General features: G+C 57.3%; 1 protein-coding gene across 11 annotated transcripts in view; it reads left to right on the top strand.

Moving 5' to 3' along the window:
- Positions 1-19,710, top strand: part of FOXP4 (forkhead box P4) — a 54,232-nt gene extending 34,522 nt beyond the window's left edge. Inside the window, exons 4-17 of one of the 11 annotated variants that reach the window (XM_077998340.1) lie at positions 3,562-3,684; positions 4,231-4,311; positions 5,809-5,956; positions 6,099-6,312; positions 6,597-6,701; positions 7,444-7,531; positions 8,575-8,658; positions 8,803-8,974; positions 9,074-9,150; positions 10,040-10,141; positions 13,917-14,038; positions 16,250-16,316; positions 16,842-17,011; positions 17,855-19,710. In XM_077998340.1, the coding sequence (XP_077854466.1) occupies positions 3,562-3,684; positions 4,231-4,311; positions 5,809-5,956; positions 6,099-6,312; positions 6,597-6,701; positions 7,444-7,531; positions 8,575-8,658; positions 8,803-8,974; positions 9,074-9,150; positions 10,040-10,141; positions 13,917-14,038; positions 16,250-16,316; positions 16,842-17,011; positions 17,855-18,002 (1,701 nt within the window). In that variant the 3' untranslated portion in view covers positions 18,003-19,710. 11 annotated transcript variants of the gene reach the window in all.
- The last annotated feature ends 1,043 nt before the right edge of the window (positions 19,711-20,753 follow it).

Below are 20,753 nucleotides of genomic sequence, written 5' to 3'. Positions count from 1 at the left end.
GAGGCCTTCTGGTCATTTGCGGGAGAGTTTAAGCCAAACCAAACTCTGGCCTGATCTCCCCACATTGCCCCCCACTCACAGGACCCCATACTTAAGAGACAATTTGGGTCCTTGACCCTGGCACCAAATTGCATTCGTTCCCACTCTCAGCCCCCAAATAAGCTTCCTGTGTGTCAGGCACTGTCCCTGTTCCTTCCAGTCAGACCATCCAGCTGAGCACACTGTATTCATGGCTGGGTGCATAGTCCCTGAGGGAGGGGCTGGAGGCAGCTGCCGGTGTTTGGCCCGGGGCTCACACGCCAGGGCTTCAGTTAGCACTTAGCTGCCCAACTACTCTCCAGATGCTTGACTCATGGGCCCTGCTGAGCCTGCTAGCTGCAGAGCACCCATCCCGAGGCATCTGAGCCTGGCGAGCGGCCAGCAGGGACACCAGAGGAGCTCCAGCTCAGTTCTCAGACCCCCAAGGGGCACAGGGAGAGGTGGATAAGGTCAACCAGCTCAAGAGATCAGCATGCGGCAGCCACTTCCCAGACCCTTTGTGACCCCAGTGGGCCACCTCAAGATGAGTGCACACCATGTAATCCATCCAGATCTCTGTAGCAGCCTCCACAGGCAGCTGCTCAGCCAAGTGGCAGGAGCAGCAAGTGCCAAGGAGGCCTTCCAAGGTCATCTCTTCCATTCCCCTGCGTCCAAGTAGGAAAGGCCACATCCTTTTTTTGCATGCCCCTGTCAGTGACTCACAGTCCTGGTGCCTGGAAAGATCTTCTGAGTGTCTGGTCTCAGTCTTTCCTGTTGCGGGCCACGTTCATCTCTAGTTCAGCTCTCACAGCAGTGAGAATGAGTGTCCTAGTGCCTTGGTCCTCAGTAACCTTTGTCTGGCAGTAACCTAAGGCACACCAGGGGAGGAGACAGAAGAGGGGAAAGGGAAAATCCAGAATGTTTTAAAAAGTGATTTTCTTCATGTTTACATGGAATTTAATGGCGTACAAGTCACTTTCACCCCTGCTCCCACTGTCCCTTTGGGGTCAGGGTCAGGGCAGGTAATTTAACCTCTCTGGGCCTCAGTTTTCTCATCTCATCTGTGAGATGTTAATGATGATGACACCATCCTCACAGGGTTGCCCTGAAGATTCTATGAGATATACGTGTAAAGGGCTTAGCCAAGTGCCATGCCTGGCACGTAATAAGCAGTCAACAACATCCACTAATGATGCGGGGAGGGCAGGTGCCCCAAATCCCAGTTAGCCAACAGGGAAAGTGAGGCTTGGTGATTTCAAGACTAGTAAATATCAGGGACAAAAACCAAGGTCACCTGACCCAGAAATCTAGGGCTCTGAGCTCACCCCCACCAGGATGCCTCTCTTTGTTGGGCACCCCCTTGGGAGGAGGAAAGAAAGGACAGTGGTACTTGTTCCATGTCTTTGGATGGCAAAACCCACCTTCTTTTAGCAGCCTCCCCAGCTGCCTCTGGAACACCCAACAACAGACTTAGGGGCTGGCTCTGGTGTTGGATCTATGCCACTGTCTGCCTCCAACCCCAGGCCCCCACATCCACCCTTGCAGCCTGGCTTTCAGAGAGTCCTTCTGGGATATAACCATAGAGGAGGAAGTTAGCCTGTGGGATCTCAGCCATATCAGCCCCCTCAGCCTCCAAACGTCCCACCTCCACATTCTCTCCCTAACCCTTCCCAAGACCTGCCCTGGGGTGGGGCAGGCAGCATAGGACGTGAAAACCCTGAGAGCTATGGAGTATGCAGACCTGGGCTTAAATCCCAACACTGCCACTTAAGGCCACCAGACTTTCCTAGTCTCCTCATTGGTAAAAATGAGGTTAAAAAAAAAAAAAAGAACTAAAAACACTTCTAAGGGTGCATCCCCCACTGGCCTAGAGGTCCCTTGGAGACTTCATTCACGTGGTATGCCCATGACTAAAGAGCTAGGTGTTACCCCTCCCAGGGCCCTGTGGATAGAGATGGGCTGGGATAGAGGAGTAAAGCCCAGGGGCAGGGACAGCCGCTAGTGGTGGGATGAGCAAGAGGTGTTGGGAGCAGTGGGATTCCCCGATGTCCTTGGATTCACTGTACCTCCCCGGTTGCTTCTCTGCCTGGGGATTTCCTAATCCATGGCTTAAGGGGTGGTTCAAGGCTGAGTCCTGCCCCTGCCAGGCATTGAAAAGAGAACCAACTCCTCCTCCCCTACCCCACAGGTGAGACTGAGGCTTGGGGGAGGACCCTGAGGACCTAGCCTGTCATAGCCTAGGACAAGTCCCTGCACAGCATTCCTCCCTGACTGGGCTAGCCCTATACCCTTCCCTTCCTGCTCTGGGGCTGCCAGAGGGGCCTCTGAGGTGCCAGGGAAGGCATTTCAGCTCCGGGGGGCAAACAGTGAGTACCTACTGTGTGCCAGGCACTCTGCCAGAGCTTGGAAGTGAGAGAGGAAATTATAGAAGAGTCTTGTATGCATGAGGTCACAGAGTGGAGGGGGCAGCAGACAGCCCCATCAGAGCACCTGTCCTGCTAAAACGGGAACAAGACAGAATAGCAGCTGAGACCTGCCCGTCCATGACTGCACAAGCCTGGGGGGTTCAGGGGAGGTGGGGCTGGGAAGAGAATGATGTCATTGCTTTTCTCTGAATCTTTTCCCTATAGTTGGATTCTTTGGGCCTTCTTTAGAGGCCTGACCCAGGGCAGGGGGCAGAAAGCTGTTATACTTTGAGAATCCTGAATGTTCCAGCCTAGAAGGAATCATCTCTTACAGCCCAGTCTCCTATGTTTTATGTTTGAGGAGACCGAAACATGAGAGAGGGAAAGTGACTTGCTAGAGTCACACAGCCAGTTCAGTGCAGAGCTAGGAGCAGAAGCCTGCCCTGCTAACTCCCTGCCTGCTGTTCTTCCCACCCCACCCTAGACATAGCTACACACATGCATACACACCAGGACCAGGATGGCACCAAGAGCACTCCGTGGGCTTCAGCTCTGGCCACTGTGTGTGCCCTCCAGGCAGGTGTGCTGGGGTGTGTGAGAGGAGACAAAGTGCAGGTCCTCGTGCAAAGGTGGGCCACGTTTTGAATCCTTCCCATGCTGTAGACTGCCCTCCCAGCCAGGCCCACCTTGCAGGAAGTGGTCTCAAAATAGACTGTGTGAGACTATGGGTGGCCTAGTGTGCTGCCCCTCCCCATTACTGGGGGGAACCAGCCAAAGCATGGGTTCTGCTGACCAGTGTCACTTCCTGCTCTGAGGACAGCACGTCCTATGGTAATAGCCAACCCTTATATGCACTTGCTGTGTGCCAGGCCTTGTTTTAAGTATTCACTGATTAGTCCTCATGGTGACCTTAATAGGTAGGCATTATCACTGTTTTCATTTTAGAGATAAGGAAAACAGACAACAAGGAGGTAAGTCACCGTCCAAAGAGAGAGACAGCCAGCAGGTGGCAGAGCCAGAATTGGAACCCAGGCAGCCTCCCTGGGAGCCATTCTGCCACGCTTTGAGTGGGGCCCTGGGTGGTGCCTCCTCCTGGGGTGGGGTCGAGGGGACGGGGCTAACGGGCCGAATCCCGCAGGTGCCTGTGTCAGTGGCCATGATGTCGCCGCAGATGCTTACCCCGCAACAGATGCAGCAGATCCTGTCACCCCCGCAGCTGCAGGCCTTGCTCCAGCAGCAGCAAGCCCTCATGCTCCAGCAGGTGAGTCTGGCCCCAGGGCAGCTGGTCCCTCCTCCTCTGCCTGACCTGGCTCCTCCCACCCTGTTTACACCTCACCAAGGGCCCAAGCTGTCCCAGAAACCAGAGAGACTGCTCAGGCCAGACTGATCTGCATTCCTCTAGGGTAGTGGGGAGAGGTCAAAGGTCAGGCATCTCTCATGGCAGCCCTGCCCCCACAATACTCCCGCTCCTCCCTCCCTGCAATGCTGGCCCCAATTCTGTCTCCTGAACAGGGAAGGGCAAAGTACTGGAACATCCTGGCACCTTGTCCCCTATGACCTGTTCAGGAGATCCACCAAAAGCTGGGAGGGTTCAGAGCTGTGGGAATGAACCTACTCCATCCCTTGCCCCCTCCCTCTCCACCCAGACCTGCTCAGGGCCCCTCCAGGCTGACTGGGGAAAGCTAGGCCATGTTTTAGGGAAACTCCCTTCTCCTGCCCCCAGGAGCCCAGATGGGACAGGGCTGGGGTGGTTGTGGGGATAGCAGTCCCCTGCCAGTGGTAACCTTCCCCCACCCCCCAGCTGCAGGAGTACTACAAGAAGCAGCAGGAGCAGCTCCACCTGCAACTCCTCACCCAGCAGCAGGCTGGGAAGCCACAGCCCAAAGAGGTAAGGGGCCGTAGTAGGGTCCACCACCGCCTTCACCCCCTGCCCAGAGGCTGGGTGTCCAGAGCCAGTCAGGAGGGAGTTGCCTTGCAGGAATAGTAGAAAAATCAAGGTTGAGGAAGGGGATCAAGGAGCAGTGTGGGGGAAATGAGGATGGTGGGTCTTGCGCGTCTCCATCTCCCCTCATCTTCATTCATTCTTTCTCTCCTTGCCTCGTGGTGTTGTCTCTGTGCACATGGGTGTAGACAGGTGTGTACGTGTCACCCCCGTGTGTGGCGTCTGCCGGGCCACGCTCGTGTGCAAGCTGCCTTGTGGTCACACCATCTTCCTGTACCCTTGTCTCTTCGTGACCCAGCACCTCAGCCCTCCCCTCCTTGTCCTGCAAATCTCTGAGTCCCTCAGCAAACCACCTCCCCTTACCTCAGCCTGCCCCCAGCTTCTTCCCATTCTTGTCATGACTTGCCCAGCCGCCCCTCAGTCTCCTCTCAGAGCTCCCCAGACTACACCCCCTGCCCCATCGGAGCTTCTATACCAGACCCTGGAGGCCCTTCTCCCATGGGTCCCAGACCTGTACATCTCTCCTGCTGCCCAACCACAGTCCCAAGCTCTCAGTTTCCTCTTCCCAGAAGGCTGCCCTGACACCCAGGCATTCTCCAGTACCCCCAGCCTCCCCCTCCGCAGTCTTATAATTGCTCTGTTATTGGCAGGTAAATCTCTAGGCTAAGTTTATCCTGTGTCTGTGTATTGAATAGCTAGCCCCCACCCTACCCCATGCTTCCACCCCCAGCAGGCAGGCGGAGACATCTCTGCCTCTCAACCCACCCAGGACATGCTTGGCTTCTGGGGCTCAAAAGAGACTTGCTGACAGCTTGACTTGTCAGTGCCTGTGTGAAGAACTGAATGGGTGGGGGTAGGTAGAGTGGGTGAGCCAGCAAGCACAGGGCGCCTGGGCAGCGGTGATGTGACTCCTCTCCGAGCCTGGATCCCAGTGAGTCCCGTCAGACTCCTTGATTCTGTGTATCTAAAAAGCAAGAGAGGAAAAGAGCTGGGGGAGAGAAAACTCCCTCCCCAGAGCAGAAGGGGGGCACCCCGGGCATGTAGGAAGAGTGCCCTCCAGGCAGGAGTGGCCCCCAGAATCTGACAGGCTCATCGATCATTGTGATGAGGCCCCCCCCCCAGGCGTGCACAGCTGCGGTGCAGGGAGCTGAAGCAGCGGAAGGAGGGAGGCGGGAGGAGGGAGGGCGTCGTGCTGCGTGTCTGGGTCTGGCTGTGTGTGTTTGCGCGCGTGCGTGCGTGCGTGCATGCGTGTGTTTACTGCGAGGAGGCATGCAGCCTTATGGAAGCTGGGCCGGGAGCAGAGACACTGCAGCTGCAGACGCCACAACGACAGCTCCAGGGGCTGACAGGCCCTGGGAGGGGGTGGCCGCAGGGTGGGGGCCAGATGGCATGCCTGAAGCTGATGGCACCCCTCTCTGCCCGCCCCCTCGGGCCCCTCACCAGGCGCTGGGGAACAAGCAGCTGGCCTTCCAGCAGCAGCTCCTGCAAATGCAACAGTTGCAGCAGCAGCACCTGCTCAACCTGCAGAGGCAGGGGCTGGTCAGCCTGCAGCCCAATCAAGCCTCGGGGCCCCTCCAGACCCTTCCGCAAGGTGAGCGCCCATCACTCCTCCCCTCCCAGCCCCAACCCCACAGCCCTGCCTGTACCCAAGAGCTGGCAGCCCCTGCTCTTGGGGCCAGGTAGAAAGCCGAGCATTCGTGGGGCCCTGCCAGCCTCCCCTGTCTCTCCCACAGCAGCTGTTTGCCCAACAGACCTGCCCCAGCTGTGGAAGGGTGAGGGTGCCCCCGGGCAGCCTGCCGAGGACAGCGTCAAGCAGGAGGGGCTGGACCTCACTGGCACGGCCGCCACCGCTACCTCGTTCGCCGCTCCCCCCAAGGTCTCACCCCCCCTCTCCCACCATACCCTGCCCAACGGACAGCCCACTGTGCTCACATCTCGGAGAGACAGGTATGGGGCCCAGGCTGGGAGGGGCACCAAAGCCCTCCCTGGGGGTAGACCTGGCCCCCAACCCCCCGAGGGCTGACTCTGTGATGGGGACTGGGAGGGAGGGGGTGGAGCCCAGGGACCAGAGGTTCACTCCCTCTCCTGGGGTGTACAGATGGTGCTTGGCCACTAGGAAACCTGTATTAAGGACAGAAATGTCACCAGCAGGGGAGCTGGTGCTCAGCTGACTACAGGGCCGCTGGGGTCTTCAGGGTCCCTGATCGGCCACCTCCCTGCTGTCCTCCCAGCTCTTCCCACGAGGAGACCCCCGGCTCCCACCCCCTGTACGGACACGGAGAGTGCAAGTGGCCAGGCTGTGAGACCCTGTGCGAAGACCTGGGCCAGTTTATCAAGTAGGTGTCACCCCTAGCCCCTCCCCCAGCAGCCTTTCCCCACAGGGCCCCTCCCCCATCCCTGCCCACTAGCTTGCCCCTTCTTGGGGCCCTCCTCACTAGCTGTACTACTGTCCTCACTCCAGGGGGTTCTAGTTCTTTCTCTGCCCCCCACGGACTCCCTGATCTCCCACTCCCTATCCCGTCTATATTTCTGGGCCTGCATTTCTCCGACCCCATCCCCAGCAGAGCGTGCGGGTAGGAGAAGGAGAGGACAAACATAAGCATTTCTCCTCCCCCCACCCTCCCCAGCTCCTCTCCAGCCTCAGCCCCGGGGAGTGATGGCGAGTGACAGGCTGAGGGCCACAGACAGGCAGGGCGGGAGGTGGACAGGCGGCTGGCAGCAGGCGGCCAGCTGCCACAGCCGTGCCAGGCTCTGTCACTGACTGATTAACTCCACTGTCTCCCAGACCCTTGCAGCATCAGGGTCAAACAAATTGTTTTCACGCTTCGTCAGAGGTTTACTTAATTAGTTCATTTGCAATTAGATCTCTCTGTAGCTGGGATTTTAGCAAAGACATCAAAGGAGGCTGACGAGAAGGGAGAAGCCTTCCTCCATTGCCCCGTTTCCCACCTCTTTCTCTTCTTTGTATCTCTTGGTCTGTCTGCTTTTCAGGCCGTGGGTGGGATTAGAGGATAGGATGGGAGGATGGTGGCAGCAGGAAAACTGGAGGCAACTTTCTCTCCTCCCTTCCCCTTGAAGACACCTCAACACAGAGCATGCCCTGGATGACCGGAGCACAGCCCAGTGCCGGGTACAGATGCAGGTGGTGCAGCAGCTGGAGATCCAGGTGTGGCCCGGAAGATGCTGGGGAGGGACGTGGCGGACTCCAGCCCCTGCCCACCCACAGCACTGACTTGCTAGGTGGGCTCTGTTGGGAGGGTCTCATGGAAGGGTCCTATGGTCAAAGCCACCATCTTATGCTTTCTAGGTCCTAATGACCATGGTTGTGAGGTGAGGACAGCTGGATTCTGAGGGGTAAACCAAGGTTGGGGGCGTCTCTGCTGGGAGGTCCAGAAGAGACTCATGCTACATAGAAACATCAAAAATAATATTAACAGCTAACATATGGAGCACTTACTTTGTGCTGTACTAAATACTTTATATAACTCAAGGAATCCTCTCAACAACCTTATGTGGTGGGTACCATTATTGTCCCCATTTTCCAGACGGAGAAAACAGGCCCACAGAGCTCAAGTAACCTGCCTGTGAGCGGCAGAGCTGGGATTAGAACCCAGGAAGCCTGGCTCTCCCAAGGGAGCCTCCCAACTACTTGGGAGGGGACACTCGGCAGCACAGGGTTCCTAGGAAGCTACTCAGGGCAGCTCCTCTGTGCTTACCCCTCTCCCTCCAGCACCTGCCCGTCACCCTCAGCCCTGCCGTGAGAGGGTGGTCATGAAAGACCCATTGAGTTTATGAATGGGGTGTCTGAGCCATTCATCCATTCCTGCATCTGCATTCAGTATGTGAGGCCCTCACACACAAGTGCCACTGCACAAGGCACAGTGGCCACCCCCTGTGGGTGGGGAGGAAGAAGCCCCCCAACATGTAGAGGCAGGGATAAGCTCCAGCCAGGACGCACTGGGAAGGCTCAAATGGTTGCCATCCAGGGGAGAAAGGGAGAGGCTTCGTGGAGCTGGCAGCCCCTGAGGGGCAGAGCATTGCTGAGGCCTCCCTGGAGCGGGGGAGAGAGGGAGCTGGGATGCTGAGGCAAGGAGGCGAATGGGGGTGGGAACCCGTGACCTTCTGAAGGGCCTGGCGGTGGAGGGATGGGACAACACTACCTCCAGGGTTCAGCCTCCTGCTCACCTCCTGCCTTGCCACCCTCCACAGCTCGCCAAGGAGAGCGAGCGGCTGCAGGCCATGATGGCCCACCTGCACATGCGGCCCTCGGAACCCAAGCCCTTCAGCCAGCCAGTGAGTGCTGCTCCCCTCCCCGCCCCTCCCAGAGCCTTCCACGGACCCCGGAGCCTTGGGACCCCCACCCTCGGGCACTGGTCTCAGTACCCTCCCCGTTGCTCACAGCTGAACCCGGTCCCCGGCTCCTCCTCATTCTCCAAGGTGACCGTCTCTGCAGCAGACTCGTTCCCAGATGGTCTCGTGCATCCCCCGACCTCGGCCGCAGCCCCTGTCACCCCCTTACGGCCCCCTGGCCTGGGCTCTGCCTCCCTGCATGGTGGAGGCCCAGCCCGTCGGAGAAGCAGTGACAAGTTCTGCTCCCCCATCTCCTCAGGTGAGGGTGGGCTGGGGGCTGCAGGGTGATAGCAGAGTGAGGCTGTTTTTCCCAGCTGAGCCCATGTCTGGCTGCCTCATCCTCTGCCTGTCTCCCCAGAGCTGGCCCAGAATCATGAGTTCTACAAGAACGCCGACGTCCGGCCCCCCTTCACCTACGCCTCCCTCATCCGCCAGGTGAGCAGGGCAGGTAGGAGGAGGGTAGGGAATGGCACACAGGCTGCTTCCCCAGCCCCCAGCACACCCCTGCCTCCAGGAGGGTCCTGGGGCCAATGGAGCTGTCCCGTTCCCTCTCACATGGCCATCTTCCCTCTCTGCTATGCGGGGCTATCCTGCGGGCTGGGCCCCGTCAGCCTGCTGGGTAGGGTCATGTGTCTCTGGGGGTGTACACACTGCTCTTCCTGCTGACACCCACCTTGACATTTGTGTGCTGATTTCCATGTACATAGCACCCCATGATAGATTTAGAGTCGCTCTTCATCTGTCTTCTTCCTCTTTCCTCCCTCAAGCCCATGATCTTCATGTCACCAGTGTTCACATAGTATTCACACTCAAGCGTGAACATACATGGACACGTATGTTCTCCCTGATACACAGGCATGTACACCCTCACACACTCTCTCTCTCTCTCTCTCACACACACACACACACACACACACACACAGTGCTTAGTGTGCCTTTTGCCAAAATCAGGATAAATTCCAAACAGCCTCCACCTCGTGGATGTCTATCCCAAGAAAGACAGGACTGACTGCTTTCACCCTCAGTCCAGGGCTGGGTACTAAAGGCATTTCCTCTCCAGAAGCAGCTCCAGTCCTTTTTGCACAAATATATAGCCCTTGGAAGCTCCTGCCCTCTTTATCCTTGGCCGGGCTGTAACCAGCCTGTCTGTCTCAGGGGACCCACCAGCCACCACCCATCTTGTTATCCACACATTTCTGAGCAGGTCTTCTCACAAGGTGAGCTCGGGGCCAGGCAGAAGGGAGAGAAACTGGGGGAGGGATCCCAGAGGTGTGACCCTTCGAGGCCCAGGCTGACTGTCCCTTTGCTTGTTCCTTGCCCGCAGGCCATCCTGGAAACCCCTGACAGGCAGCTGACCCTGAATGAGATCTATAACTGGTTCACCAGGATGTTCGCCTATTTCCGCAGAAACACTGCCACCTGGAAGGTGAAGCAGGCCCCTTCCACCTTCTGGGCCCCAGTCACCCTTGGACTTACCATATCCCGTGGAGACCAAGGCTGCCTAAACAATTAGTTCCCTAAACAATTAGTCCTGCAGAAACAGCCACCCAAGAGCCCAGCCAGGGCTGTGTGCCCACGCCCACCTCAGCAGGAGCCGTGGATTGTTCCATAACCTCCTTTTAGGGATCCCTTTCTTCCAGCCTGGTGCTGCCTCCTTTCTGGGAAGCAATCCTTCTCTAGGGCACACCCCCAAGGGCCCCAAAGATGCCAGCCCCATGAAGTAGGGCCTCTAGGAATTGTTGATGCCCAAGTTGGCTTAAGGTACATGTTCTGAAGCCTGGGCTGGGGCTAGGAAGGTGCAGGTATAGACACATGGATGGACCAAGAGCCGTGGACCACACTCTGGGGCACTGACGGCACTCACAGCCCTCCCCAGCACTGCCATCCCTGGCAGGAAGATAATTGTCTCCATCCAATTAGTCATTTCAACACCTTCAGCCGTAAGTTTTCCTGGGAGAGCAGAAGCAGGCAAGAGGGGGACCCTAGAAAAATAGGACACAGAGATGCTAGGGCACTAGGCCATTTATTTTTCTATAGCCAAAAGGGGTGCGTGTGTGTGTGTCAAGGTGGGAAGGCGATATCTAAATTGGGAGAGTGGGCGGGGTCGGGGGGGCGGGGCGGGGGGAAGGAGGAGAGAGTGTTGGCCCCTGCAGGGAAGCTTAGACATGGGGAAGGACTCTTATCTCAGAACCTTAATTGGATCCCTGGCTCTTGAGTCCCCCTGCTGGCCACTGGAGAAACTGCAGTTAAACGGGCTACCTCCCCCAGTCCCACTAGGTTTCAACAAGTGTCACTGAGCCCCTCCTCCCCACCAGCGCCCAGGACTTGGTGGGGTCTGCACAGTGCCTGCCTACCTTTGCCCTGGGAGTATGCTAAATGCAGCTGAAGGGACTGCATCATGACTTTCATATCCCCATGCCCAATTCCCAAAGCTTAGGAGAGAAGCTGGGAGGCTGGGACAGCTGCTCTAATTGGCTGTGAGTGATGTCATTTTCTGCCAACCACATTCCTGCCCTCTTTCTGAGCCAGCAGGGCTTGCTTGGGACCACCTGGTCCAGTCTCCAACCTCCAAGTCAGTTCAGATACCAGATTTTTATAAATGATAGAGCCCTACAAACGTAAGGGATCGTTATAATTATTATCTAATGTTGAATAATGCATATTAATCCTTTGCCTTTAGGGGTAGCAATATAGAGCTTCCTTTCCATAAGACAGCCTCCTTTTTGGGGGCAAAGTACTGCGAAGCCACCTTCCTTCCTTCCTTCCTTCTGTCTTGCCTGTTATGCCCTGCTGCAATTAATTCTCTCTTGAGGTCAGATTAGGTGACTTCTTTAAACCACTCAGTGACCATCCTGAAGCCACCCCCCAATATTCTAACCCTGCCACCCTTGCCCAGCTCCGCCTTTGACATCTCTGTGGTGTGTTTCTCCTTCCTAGTTCTTCACCCCCATCTCCCCTCACCTAGTCTAGGGTCCAGTAAGAAGCATCTGGGCTGGGGAAAGTGGTGGTGACTTTCCCTGTTAGCAGTACTCTGCTGCTGCCTTTGTTGCCCAAGGAAACTGCCTGAGCCTTCCTCATGGCACAACAGAATCCATCCAACTTGAGGTCCACTTTGACCTTCTGGTTTTTTTCAACCAAATTCATTCATGTTACTTTGGAAATACGCCATCTACACCCAACTCTGCTTCCCTTCTACCTCTACTTTCCACTCATTTCTCAGCCCCTCAGGTCATCTCTCCTCCTCTCCCACATTATGTGTGCTTCCTTCTTTCCCTTCTTCACTTTTGCTGGCTCCCACCCTGAGATACTTTCCACCTCAGACCAGGGCAGAAGGGTTGGGAGCTGGCATGGTGTGGGCCCAGCCAGCTGCCGTTCATCCAGGGACAGAGCTGCCATCTGCCAAGCTGATGGTCCTTGCTGGCCCTCCCTGTGTCCATCCCCTCCCAAGGCCCGTGTTGTGGGCCCGTCCTTTTGTTTACGCAGCCCCCGCCAGACCCCTTAAATTGCCGTTAATGTTTCAGCGTAACGAATTAGTCTCTCATCACGAATCAGGCTTCGAAATGAGGGAAAAAAGCCCCGGTGAGGCCATCCTCGGAAATTGGGGTCATTCTCATTTGCAAAGCGGAGGATCGGAGCCCCATAATGCGGGCAAATTTATTCCGAGGCAGGAGCCCCGGCGTGATTAGGCCCTTTGTAATTATCGCTCCGAGAGATTCCACTCCAGCCGCCCGCCTCCCTCGTGGATTAGCAAGCGAGTCGGAAAAATACACAGGATTTAATTAGAGGCAAATTAAAATTGGTAATGAAATCGGGCCAGTTGCAAGTGGCAAGAGTTGGAAGGGAGAGAGGGAGAGGGGATCTCCAGGGGCACGGGCTGCCTGCCCTACCCACTTTCTTCCCCGTTTAGAAATGTAAAGAGGAGACAAGGATGGGGACGAGGCGGGGGAGGCTAAGGGAGGACAGGTAACAGGGACAGGGATGCAGGCAGGGATGGTGATAACTGGGAGCTGTCGATGGGGGCAGTGCTGATGAGAGAGGAGGGTGCAGGGACAGGACTGAGGGACATGATGAGGCAGGGCAGACTAGGGCCCTAGTCCGGGCTCCCATGGTGATGAAGGGGGGAATTGGGCCAAGCACCCCGCCCTCACCCAAGCGTCCTACAAACCAGATGACCTCAATTCTTGAAGTTATCCTTCCAGGAGGAGGTGGGACGGACAAGGTGACTTATCTTCTTTCTCTCCACTTTCTGCCTCTCAGCTGTCAACCCCACACTCTCCTCTCTCCCTATTTCACAAGTATGTATGAGGCCTCTACTGTATACCTTATGCTCTCAAAATATGAGCTGCCTGTTCTGAGCCACAGCTCAAAGCATGGCTCCCAGACTCCTGTGGCTCAGTGGAGGTGACAGTGAGGGTTTGTGAGTTCCTTCCTAAACTTTTTTTTTTTTTTTTTGAGACGGAGTCTTGCTCTGTCACCCAGGCTGGAGTGCAGTGGCCAGATCTCAGCTCACTGCAAGCTCCGCCTCCCGGGTTTACGCCATTCTCCTGCCTCAGCCTCCCGAGTAGCTGGGACTACAGGCGCCCGCCATCACGCTCGGCTAATTTTTTTGTATTTTTAGTAGAGACGGGGTTTCACCGTGTTAGCCGGGATCGTCTCTCGATCTCCTGACCTCGTGATCCGCCCGTCTCAGCCTCCCAAAGTGCTAGGATTACAGGCTTAAGCCACCGCGCCCGGCCTTCCTAAACTTTTAAAAGCTTAGTGGAAATTCTGCGTGCACCTGAGATAAAGCATACTGGGCTTGCAGAGATGCTGGGGCCCGAATGTGATCTGCTGTTGATCCAAAGCCCTGAGTAACAATTACATGTGTCTTTGATTAATAAAGATGATGAAACAGATTATTACTAACTAGATGGCATTTAGTTAGTAGACAGAACTTTCCAAGATGCGGCAGGGAGAGAGGAGGCAGCTAATAAAATGGGTCATCCATGGTGAAGAGGCTGGGAGGCCCTGGCTCTATGGAAAGGGTAGGGGCCCGCCTTCCGTTTGGTTGGCTCTCCTTCCAGCCCACGCCCATCCCCTGCTCATCCCTGAGCTGGGGAAGGTGGGTCACTGCTGCATGGGACGTGGGATGGGATGAGGACTGTCCTGTTTGTGCTTGGCCAAGCAAACCGCCTCTGAGCTCCTCTTCACTGCACCCACAGAATGCCGTGCGCCACAACCTCAGCCTGCACAAGTGCTTCGTCCGCGTGGAGAACGTCAAAGGTGCCGTGTGGACTGTGGACGAGCGGGAGTATCAGAAGCGGAGACCGCCAAAGATGACAGGGTACGTGCATCCAGAGCTGGGTGGGGTGTACCTGCCCAGGGGGTAGAAGCCAGCTCACCCCCACCCCCTGCCTCTCCAGGGTACCCATGTGCACCAGATCCTTCCTGGCTGGGGGAAGGGGTGTGGGGAGAAAGGAGCAGAGGAGACTAGTGCTTGGGGACAGGGGACTGGAATCTGGACGTGATGGATAATCAGAAGGCAGACATTTATGTCCTCTTCTGTCCTCGCTCTGACTGAGGGAAGGGGCCAAGAGGGAGGCCTGGTAGCAAAGAGAGACAGGGGCCCCAAGTAGCCCTGGCTAGAGCTGACACATAGGCAGATGCTGGCCAACGGGCCATGGGTGAGGGGCTGCCACCCCCAGGACACCCGCTTTCTCAGCTTATCAGGATGACTAGACCTCTGAGGTCCCGGGACCCCACCAATTCATCTTACGGCAGAGGAGGGCCAGTGAGGGCAAGGAGCTGGCAGGAGGCCCCAGAGCAGATTTGTGGCAGAGCTGGTTCCAGGACCAGGTCTCTGCCCTCCTAGTCTTTTGTGCTCGGCTTCACCACCTGGCAATTTATTTATTTATTTATTTATTTATTTATTATTTTTTAATTTTGTTATTTTACTTTATTTATTTATTTTTGAGAAGGAGTTTCACTCTTGTTGCCCAGGGTAGAGCGCAGTGGAGCGATCTCAGCTCACTGGAACCTCCACCTCCCGGGTTCAAGTGATTCTCCTGCCCCAGCCTTTCAAGTAGCTGGGATTACAGGTGTCCACCACCATGCCTGGCTAATTATTTTTGTGTTTAGTAGAAATGTGGTTTCACCACGTTGGTCAGGCTGGTCTTGAATTCCCAACCTCAGGTGATCCACCTGCCTTGGCCTCCTAAAGTGCTAGGATTACAGGTGTGCACCAGCGCACCTGGCCTAGTATTTTTTTGAGAGGGAGTCTTGCTCTGTTGCCCAGGGTGAAGTGCAGTGGCACGATTTCAGCTCACTGTAACCTCCACCTCCTGGGTTCAAGCGATTCTCCTGCTTCGGCCTCCCAAGAAGCTGGAATTAACAGGCATGCACCAGCACACCCAGCTAATTTTTGTATTTTTGGTAGAGACGGGGTTTCACCATGTTGACCAGGCTGATCTCGAACTCCTGACCTCAGGTGATCTGCCCGCAGCAGCCTCCCAAAATGCTGGGATTACAGGCATGAGCTATGGCACCTGGCCTCCACCTGGCAGTTTAAACGGAAACTGAGGAGCCTGGGACAGGGTCAGGACCTCCCTTTTGGCTTCCACATAGCAGCAGTGGCCTTCTCCCCACCCCAAACACCCCCACCCCAGCCACCTGCTTGCTGTGCCCCTTGGGCCAAAGCTGTTGGGTAAGGAGAGGAGAGCAAGTTAGATGGATGTCTCTGAGGTGTGGGGTGTCTGCTCCCCTCAAAGATGCCTGCTCTCCAGGCAGGAGCCTTTGCACCCCAGGCAGTGTGGGAGCGTGGAGAATGGAGGGAAGCCATGCCCTGGTGAATGCCCGGGGCCAGTCTCCAGGCTGGGTGTTGGCATGTCTCATCACTGACTGACATCAGAAGACCTGGCTGTGCTTGCACCTCTGCTTTCACCAGCGTGGTGACCTTTGGCCGCTTCCTTAGGCCCTGTGAGAGCTCTGTGATGGGATCCTCACTGGAAGAGGGACAGCCCTCAGCCACTGCTTCTCCTGTCCCAACTCCCAAGCACCTTCCTGTGCAGAGAAGCCTTCTGAATGGAGCATGTGGGGACAGGCTGAGCATATGTCTGACAGGTCCCAGAATCTAGGATGGCAAGACAGTGTGGGCAGACTAGGTGTGTAACTACTGAGGCTATAGATCGGACCTTGCCAAACACTGGAAAATCTAGACCGGAGAGAGAAAACGGGTGGGGGGGGCAGCATGCTGTGAAGGCAGACATTGCGGGGATGCCAGTTCCCACTTCCCAGCTCCGAGACCTGGACAGGTCCCTGAACCAAGCCCCCTGCACCCACCTGTGAAGGGGCTGCTCCTGCAGGGCCAGTTCAGTGTGAGGACCAAATCAGACCAAGCACACACACAGCTCCAAGACAGTGGCTGATCCGCAGTGGCCTCCAGGAATAGGGAATGGGACCCATTCCCAGCACAGGCCTTGACTTAGTAAGAGTAAAGAGATGCGCATGAAGAGCTAAGTGAATGAGTGAGCCAAAGATGTCCTTCTCTGTCCTCCAGGAGCCCCACCCTGGTGAAGAACATGATCTCGGGCCTCAGCTATGGAGCACTTAATGCCAGCTACCAGGTGACCGGCCCAGAGCCCACCCACTCACCTCTACCCCTTGCTTTCTTATACAAGAGACGCTCATCCTCCCCTGCAGAGGACTCGCCAGAGGAGGGAGAGGGTGAAGACCCAAACTCTCCAAGACCCCACCTCTCTGCCCCACCCCAACTTGGGGCCAGCCTCCACCTCTACTTTCAAGGCTGGGTTCAGACAAGGCGGGCAGCTGGGAGGATGGCATACCCATAGCATCCCCTTTCCTGGTTTGTCAGTCTGGGGATTCTCTGTCCCCTGGGAGAGGGGATAAGCCAGGCCCAGGTTCCAGGAAAGCTGGGAGATAGGACGTCGGGGGTCAGAGTTCCAGCCATGGGGGAGGGGTGCTACATTCAAAGGCTGAGTTGGGGCTTGGGGTCGCCCAGACCTGCCCGCCCAGGGGGCCAGTAGCAGACACGCAGGCGGCTCTCTAGCAGATGGGGAAGGCACAGCACCTAACTGAGTGTGCCCTGTCCTGTGGAGCCATTGACAAGGCCCAACCCTGTGCCCCTCCAGGCCGCCCTGGCCGAGAGCAGCTTCCCCCTCCTCAACAGCCCTGGCATGCTGAACCCTGGCTCCGCCAGCAGCCTCCTGCCCCTCAGCCACGATGACGTGGGTGCCCCCGTGGAGCCGCTGCCCAGCAACGGCAGCAGCAGCCCTCCTCGCCTCTCCCCACCCCAGTACAGGTGAGCACACAGCACGGACGCCCACCCACCCCAGTGCCCCTCAAGCACCAGGGAGGAGGCGTCATCCCCCACTCTGGGTGAGGTTCCCCATCCCACCCCCAGCACGCCTCTCCCCAGAACAAGTGGCTTCTCTCTTCCTTCCCTCATCAGCCCTCTCAGCCCTTCCATGTCCCACTTGCGTGTTCTTCTTACCCCCTCTCCCCACCTCCCCACGTTCTCTTCCCCCTCTTTTCTCCCTTTCTTATTTTTCCTCCTCCTCTCTTCTCTCTCTCTCTCTCTTTTTTTTTAAGATGGAGTCTCGCTCTGTCACCCAGGCTGTAGTGCAATGGCAAGATCTTGGCTCACTGCAATCTCTGCCTCCTGGGTTCAGGTGATTCTCCTGCCTCAGCCTCCCAAGTAGCTGGGATTACAGGCATGCACCATCACGCCCGACTGATTTTTTCGTATTTAGTAGAGATGGGGTTTCACCATGCTGGCCATGCTGGTCTCGAACTCCTGATTTCAGGTGATCCACCAGCCTCGCCCTCCCAAAATGCTGGGATTACATGTGTGAGCCACCTCACCTGGCATCTCTTCTCTCTCTCTTCTCCTTCCTCCGTTCACTCATCTCCCCTCTGCTCCCCTCTTCTCTCCTCCCCAACCCAGAGCAATCTCTGCCCCAGCACCGGCTTTTCTTTGAAGAGAGCCCTAGGGGAGATGGCCAGCCCTCAGGGCTGATGCGATTCTAGGGAGGGGGCTGTCAGCACCCCACTGTGCTCCAGAGTTGTGGGTGCATTTGGGGGGCAGGGGGCAGAGAGGCTCAGAGGACAGCCACCGGGTGCCCATGCCATACTTTTGCCTCAGCCACCAGGTGCAGGTGAAGGAGGAGCCAGCAGAGGCGGAGGAAGACAGGCAGCCCGGGCCTCCCCTGGGTACCCCTAACCCCAGCGCCTCGGGGCCTCCAGAAGACAGAGACCTGGAGGAGGAGCTGCCGGGAGAAGAACTGTCCTAAGGGCCTGTAGGGACCGACAGGGCTGGGGTGAGACCCCTCCCTTCCAGAATCCAGGCCCCATCTCCCCTCACTCCACAGCCCCTCCCGAGCCTCAAGGCAAGTCCAGGACTCAGATGGGGGAGGCCCGGGCCAGCAGCTCCCAGTGTGACCTGACAAAAACACGTGGGGGCAGGGACGGTCCCCACCCCCAGGGACACAGCCCCTGGTCTGGGACCAGCAGAGGACACGGAGGGTTCAGACCCCTCCTCAGACCCTCCCCACATCTGAAACCGCCTCCCCCCAACCACCAGCAGCAGCAGGGCCCTCCTCCCCCACCAGCTCTCCCCACAGGGCCCCTCAGCACCATGGAGACCCGCAGGCGGGGCTTAGCCACCCCTGTCAAACCCAGGGCCCCCTGGCACCTGGCTCTGGCCGTGTTTTCTGGCCAGAGGCCCCCACTCTCCTAACTCGTGCTCCCTTCCGCCGCCTTTTCCGTACTGTGAAGAAAGAACTCTCCACCCCCAGCTCCCACCCTGCCGTGGCCTGGGTGGAGGAACTGAAGTTCCAGACCATCCCCAGAAGAAGCAGCCCCCTCTGCTGCTGGGGTGGGACTGTGTGAGCCCTGTGGGGGTCCGTGCGAGCAGGCCCACCTGGCTCCAGCCCCGCCCCCAACCTGAGACAGAACCAGGCTGAGCCAGGCCTCCACCCCCACCCCCACCCCTGTTTGCTGGGGGCTCCTCCAGCCGCCCCCATAGGAAGAGGCCTGGTACCGCCTCACCCACAGAGGTCTGTGCCAGGTGTGCTTCTGCAGGTGGAGCCAAGCTCCCCCTGAGGCCAGAGGCGGGGCCTGGGCCGGGAGCCCAGGAGAAGGCCAGGCTGGACCCCGGCTCCACACCCACATCCAGCCTGCGGGCCTCTCTGCAGTCCTCTCACCCTCCCTCAGCTCCCCTTCCTCTGCAGTCGCCCTCAGCTCCCCTGCCCTGCCCGCCTCCCACCCCCGCCCCTCCACCTGCCCCAGTTAAACGGATGACCAAAGACCTTTCTTATGCCGGAAGCAAAAACCAAAACTTTTTGTTGGCTTTTTCCTTTGTCGCCTCCCCAGCACCTGCCCTCCCAGTCTCCCACCTCGGCCCCAGGCTGGAAGCCCTCCCTCCACTTAAGTTATTGTTTTAAACCAAAGTTTACAGTGTCTGTTGGTGGCCAAGACCCTCTCTCTCCACCCCTCCTCCATCCACCCCGAGGACCCTGGGGCTCAGTGGAGGCAGGCCCCTGCTCCCCTCCCCTCTGCTCCTGCCCAGCCCGGGGGAAGGAGAAAGGAGGGGAGGAAGCGGGTTCTCACCCTCTCGGGAGTGGGCACGGGAGCCCTCCTCCCCGACCCTGGGCTGCTTCCTGGGGGCTCTCCAGACCCCTCTCTAGGACCAAGTCACTCGTTGTGCTGGGAGTGTGGATTCCAGCAAAAGAGCTGGAAAAAAGTGAGACTCTCCACAGACCCCCTATGGGGGACCCCAACTCAAGGCCAAGGACTGGGCGTATCGGATGCTCATAACACCCCTGGCCTGGCCCCTTTACTGAGAAGACTCCTTGGATATTTCCCAAGAATCCCCCACATACACCCCTCACAAGCCACCCCTCCTGAGAGGCAGGGGGCCCTCTGCCCCCTCCCCATGTATTCCCCACCTGTGTTCCGTTTGACCAGCACAGAAATATTAAACATCCTCTATTCACCGGGCCCTGTGTGTGTCGCCAAGATGCGGGAGGGGAGGAACATTAAAGCTGAAAGATCGCTCTGCTGGGGGAGCCTGGGCAGAGCAGCAGCAACGCGAGGGTCGCTGTGGTGATGGTTTCTGTGAGTGAACGGAATGAGTAGCCATACGGGGGAGTCCCAATCCTTTGCCCTAGTTCTTTCACTAGTTTGAAATCCAAGTTCTTGCCAGAGTGTTGAAGCAAGGCAGCTGAATTGCTGCAGGGATGGAGAGGACCACGGCCGCAGGATTCCTTTACCTGTGTCACCAGCTCTGGAGTCGTCCACCCCCATGCCCAGGTGTCCTTCCAGGCCCATTGTCCACATCTTTGAGGGGGCTGCCTGGATAGGTGTGTGTGTGTAGTCGTGCCCAGGTGTGGCAGTGGCACCCTGAAGCAGGACCATTAGTGTGCATGCACACACACGTGGTACACTGCGGTGACCACAGTCGTCATAGTCATAGAGGGCTCATGGCGGAAACGGGATCATGCAACCTATACAAAGGGGACCCTGGATAGACCACAAGGAAAGAGGCCAAGGGCCAAGCTGTTAAGCCAAAGATGGGCCCTGACACCTCCCCCAGCCCCAGCACACCAGCCTGCGCCTCTCATCCCATGTTAAGTTCTGGTTCCCCACCTGCTACCCCTCCTTAACACAGAACCCCTCCCGCCACCTCAGACCACTCTGCACATCCGCAGGGCCTCGGCCGTCTCATTGGTCTTTTTTATTTTTATTTTTTTTTAAGATGGAGTTTCGCTCTTGTTGCCCAGGCTGGAGTGCAATGATGCGATCTCGGCTCACTGCAACCTTTGCTGCCTCAGTTCAGGTGATTCTCCTGCCTCAGCCTCCCAAGTAGCTGGGATTACAGGCATGCACCACCACGCCGGGCTAATTTTTTTGTATTTTTAGTAGAGATGGGGTTTCTCCATGTTGGTCAGGCTGATCTTGAACTCCCAACCTCAGGTGATCCGCCAGTGTTGGCCTCCCAAACTGCTGGGATTACAGGCGTGAGCCGCCGCGCCCAGCCCTCA

The sequence above is a fragment of the Macaca mulatta genome, chromosome 4 (genome assembly GCF_049350105.2).
Source record: "Macaca mulatta isolate MMU2019108-1 chromosome 4, T2T-MMU8v2.0, whole genome shotgun sequence".
NCBI classification, from domain to species: Eukaryota; Metazoa; Chordata; class Mammalia; order Primates; family Cercopithecidae; genus Macaca; species Macaca mulatta.
The sequence above is the reverse complement of the archived record's forward strand: the minus strand, read 5'-3'. Positions and strand labels throughout refer to the sequence as shown.